The sequence below is a fragment of the Morus notabilis genome, unplaced genomic scaffold (assembly GCF_000414095.1).
Source record: "Morus notabilis unplaced genomic scaffold, ASM41409v2 Scaffold3553, whole genome shotgun sequence".
Lineage (NCBI taxonomy): Eukaryota > Viridiplantae > Streptophyta > Magnoliopsida > Rosales > Moraceae > Morus > Morus notabilis.
The window spans coordinates 4,004-8,315 of NW_010357158.1; the positions used below are offsets into that span (position 1 = coordinate 4,004).

The window sequence follows — 4,312 nt, forward strand, 5'->3', positions numbered from 1 at the left end:
TGAGTACATGCAATGTAGGTTTAGTAATTTGAGATATCAGAGTGATGAAATTTCTTTAGATGGTGTGATGATTATGGCTTCTAAGAAATTTAGGTACCTTGGGTCCATAGTGCAGTGTGAAGGGGATATAGATGAGGATATTAGACATAGGATTAAGACGGGGTGGGTTAAGTGGAAGAATGCCACGGGAGTTTTATGTGATGATAAGATGCCTATTAAGTTGAAAAGAAAATTCTATAGGACATCAATTCGCCCAGCTATGTTAAATGGTAGTGAATGTTAGGCCATTAAGAGACAACAAATATACAAGATGAGTGTGGCGGAGATGCGTATGTTAAGATAGATGAGTGACCATATGAGGATGGATCGCATACGGAATGAAGTTATTCGTAGTAAAGTAGGTGTAGCACTAATAGAAGATAAGGTGCGGGAAAACAGTCTAAGGTGGTACGGGCATGTACAACGTAGATCGTTTGATGCACGTGATCGTGCTTGGGAGAACATCCAAATACCTAGTACTAGGAGAGCGAGGGGTAGACCAAGAATTACTTGGGCCGACGTAGTTAGGTACGACTTTTAAGATCTAGGACTTCAGGAACGAGAAATCCATATAGCCGACCCCAATTAATTTGGGATTAAAGCTTGTATTTGTTGTTGTTGTTGTTTAGATTTCCTGTTGCTATTGTCTTAAAAACCTGTAGGCTAGAAGGCAAAATAATTATTTGATGACAAACATAGCAATATTGGAGATAAACCTCATTCAATCACTAAAAAATAGGAATTAATCAGAGAGAAATTACAAATGACACTATTAGCGGTATTAAAGACCGAAAATACATGAACTGAACCTACTTCAAGGGAGGTCTCTGGTAAGTATCCGAGATGCTTTTGAGCTGCAGAACAGTTGAAAGTTCTAGAGCATAAGGCTAGTTGGATATAGTGAAATGCAGAATGGCTGCATTTCAAGAAGCCCCACTTTCTCTGCGTCCATTTGATGGACAAGACAATAAGGGAAACCATCGTTGCAGGAAGTTTAATTAATGGTCTGCAGCCAAAACAAATTAGAAAATGGAACCTTACAGTATAAGCATTAGTAATCACAACAAGATGTTTTAATTTTTAACACTGAATTACACAATTAGGTAGCCTTCATAGAACTAAAGTGTTCAAATGAATAATGTCATCATCCAAATTAGTTTGCAACTCGGTGCCGATAGTGCAACACATTATCAACTAACCGATAAACAGTCTGTCACAGAAAAATACAGGAATGCTTACCGTTTATATCCTAAGCCTTCAAAAATAAGCGATAAGAAGTTCCAGAACTTCATAGGATGAAGGTCAGAGATGAAAAATGCCTACAAGTTGAAATCATGGGAATAGTTACATTCAGACCCATTGACAAAATAATAAAGTAATAAAGGGTAAAATTCACTTATCCCCCTAGACTTCTCATGTTTTGTCACTTAAGCCCCTGGACTAGAAAACTTAACACTTAACCATTTCAACCTCAAATTTGTTGCTATTTTACCGACAATTCAAACAGGTTTCCAAATTTGTAAATGTAAGTGGCGCCATGTGTAACAGCATCACATGGCTGCTTTTAGGAGCAAGAGTGAAAAAGTAAGAAAAGTAGTTGGTTGATCATTCAAACCCCCTTTGCTGGCAAGATTTTCCAGAGTAGAGCTCTTTTCCCTCAAACTGCAACTTGTCTTCCTACTTGTACCATCAAAATGGCGGCCCAAGCTGGTCTCCTAGAGACATATATTGGTCCTTTCCTTGTAGCTAATAAGCCATTTTGCAACCAATTTACTGTACAAAATAAGATGGTTATTTGTCCTGCACAATGGTTTTGGACATGTGAAGTTCCAAGGCATGTGTTTAAACTATTAAATATCTTCAAGAAGAAAAGGGCATTGCTTAAGCGAGCTAAGCATGTTTGGGTGCAACGGTTCTATTATAAAGCCACTGGTCAATGGAATCAGCAAGCTAAGCAACTAAGGCGTAGAGGCGAGCTGCTCATCATGTTCTAGTCCCTTATTGTTGTTAATAGTAAAAACTTCAAAGCCCTTTACAGAGCAAGTGAAAATGGAGAAAGACTGTTATAGTCAACCCAAACATTTTGTTTTTTTTTTTTTTTTCACTCTTTTCCCATAAAAGTAGTCACGTGCTTAGCATGAGGAACTTCTGTTTCTAAAATTGGACGGCTGTTTGAATTGTAAGTAAATTGACAACAAATTTACAGCGGAGATGTATACGTGTTAACTTTTCTAGTCTAGGGGGTTAAGTGAAAAAACATGTTAAATCTAGGGTGTAAAGTAGGCTTATAACCCAAAAATACAAACGCGTTAACTATCTATTCACACTCAACTGCAGAGTACCTTTCCAGCAACTGAGGCCATCCGAAAATCTAGAGCTTCCTCTGCACAAATGTGGGCATGAGATACATTCTCAACATAGGCAAAGTCTGACATGTTTTCACCACTCCCTATAATAAACTGAAATGAGAATCTCTGTTACTTTAGAAAAAGAAAAATATTTTTTTTCTTTTTCAAGGGCACATAAATCAAGTAATTGAATACGGAACATCTGGACATACAGAAAAGAATGGCAAACAATATAACGAATAAGAAAACCATCTATAACATATTCAGGAATTCTCCATTTAGGTTGCTAATCAAATAGAAATCAAGCAAATTTAAACAAAAAGGTAGAGAGTGTATATTAAATGATAAAATGTTGAAAAGGAAAATTATTACATGTAGTATTTAATTATATCCAAATAGTCATCAAATTGTATAGAGAATGGAAGGGAAAAGTTCTTTTCAAACCTTTGTCAAACCGGATCTTGCCAAGTTCACAAAAAACGGCACAAATTTTAAGTCCCCAGGTCCAAATACATTGCAAGGACGAATTGCACATGTTAAAAGGCCATCAATATCATTTGCGAACAGAATAAGTGCTTCTGCTTGAGCCTTAAGATCATTCAAAATGCTCTGAAACTGCATGAAGTAGAATATAGACATATCAACGTGAAATCTTAGCAAACATTAATTGTACATTACACACACACACACACACAACCCCAAAAAAAAAATACTAAAGACCGTTGCTATGACTTACTTTCCAAGGGTATGGCAATGATTCATCTCCATTTATTATATCATGTGTTCCATCAAAAACCACATCCGCAGAACTATTGTATATGAGCCTTCTAACTTTGCCCTCTCGACAAGCATTGACAACATTTTTTGCACCTGAAAGACCAAGATCCAAACAATCATCAGTTTGTTCAAAATGTTTTGCTTCCAATTGATATGGATATTTAAGGTCTACCTTGAACAAGAATCATGTAGCAATGATAAAAGTCGTTATCCTTTAGATCAGTGTCATCCATGTAGAACACAACAGAAGAACCTTCAACAGCTGCAAAAGGTGTATATTTTCCCTTCCACTATTAGTTTATGAATCCCAGTTCAGTATCACATATAAACATTAATAGAAACAAAATATCCATGGAAAAAAATGTATACTTTGTTACAAAGTAATCGTTGGTGCAGTCTCTCTTTTATAAATATATGATATGATATGATATATGACATGTGATATATGATATATGATACGATATGATATATCATCTTGTTCTTGAAACATTACTTGGGGAAAGCAAATGTTGTTTTCTCTTCAGTTCACCTTAGAAGACTAACTATACTTGAGAAACAGAAATTTATTTTCATTCTACTGTTATATATGGTACAATCTTCAAGTAGTAATTTGAAATTTTTACATATTTGAAAATTTCAGTCATGCATTTCCTTTTCTGCACTTCCTCATGGGGAATGAAAACTGAAAATCAGAGTTCATAATTCAATAATAACTGTTAAAACAATGAGCCATACTCCTCAATTTAATTTCCAACTAAAACAAACTAATATCAATAAGAGAAAGTTAAAAATATTTGTCTCCAAATTATAAGAGCGTATCCTTTTTTGTTTCGGTTTTCCCCTTTCCTCTTCACTTATTCATGCAAGAACTTGAAATTAAAAAAAAAATACAAGGAAAAAAGGTGTTGAAAATCCCCGTTGGTATTCAAACTAAAATAGCAAAAACAATAAGACATTATGAACTTCAATTTCCAATTAAAGCGAACAAACAAACAGATCAGTCAATTAAAGCCATTTCAGAGAGTTTCATTTCCCAGTTATGATAACTTATCCTTGTTGTTTTCATTTTTTGTAGAACTTTAAATAAAATTTAAAAGACAAAAAAAAATAAGTTTAAAAAAATTTGCAATGCATTTTCATCATCAAAG

General features: G+C 34.7%; 1 protein-coding gene across 1 annotated transcript in view; it reads right to left on the bottom strand.

Annotated features, from left to right (window-relative positions):
- The window catches only part of LOC21384233 (3beta-hydroxysteroid-dehydrogenase/decarboxylase), a gene marked incomplete at its 5' end in the record, with an annotated part of 7,219 nt that extends 3,765 nt beyond the window's left edge, over positions 1-3,454 (bottom strand). The window contains 6 exons of the mRNA XM_024167375.1: positions 853-1,045; positions 1,279-1,358; positions 2,382-2,498; positions 2,832-3,002; positions 3,124-3,257; positions 3,337-3,454. Coding sequence (XP_024023143.1) covers positions 853-1,045; positions 1,279-1,358; positions 2,382-2,498; positions 2,832-3,002; positions 3,124-3,257; positions 3,337-3,454 — 813 coding nt within the window. The remainder of the gene's footprint in view (positions 1-852; positions 1,046-1,278; positions 1,359-2,381; positions 2,499-2,831; positions 3,003-3,123; positions 3,258-3,336) is intronic.
- Positions 3,455-4,312: the final 858 nt, after the last annotated feature.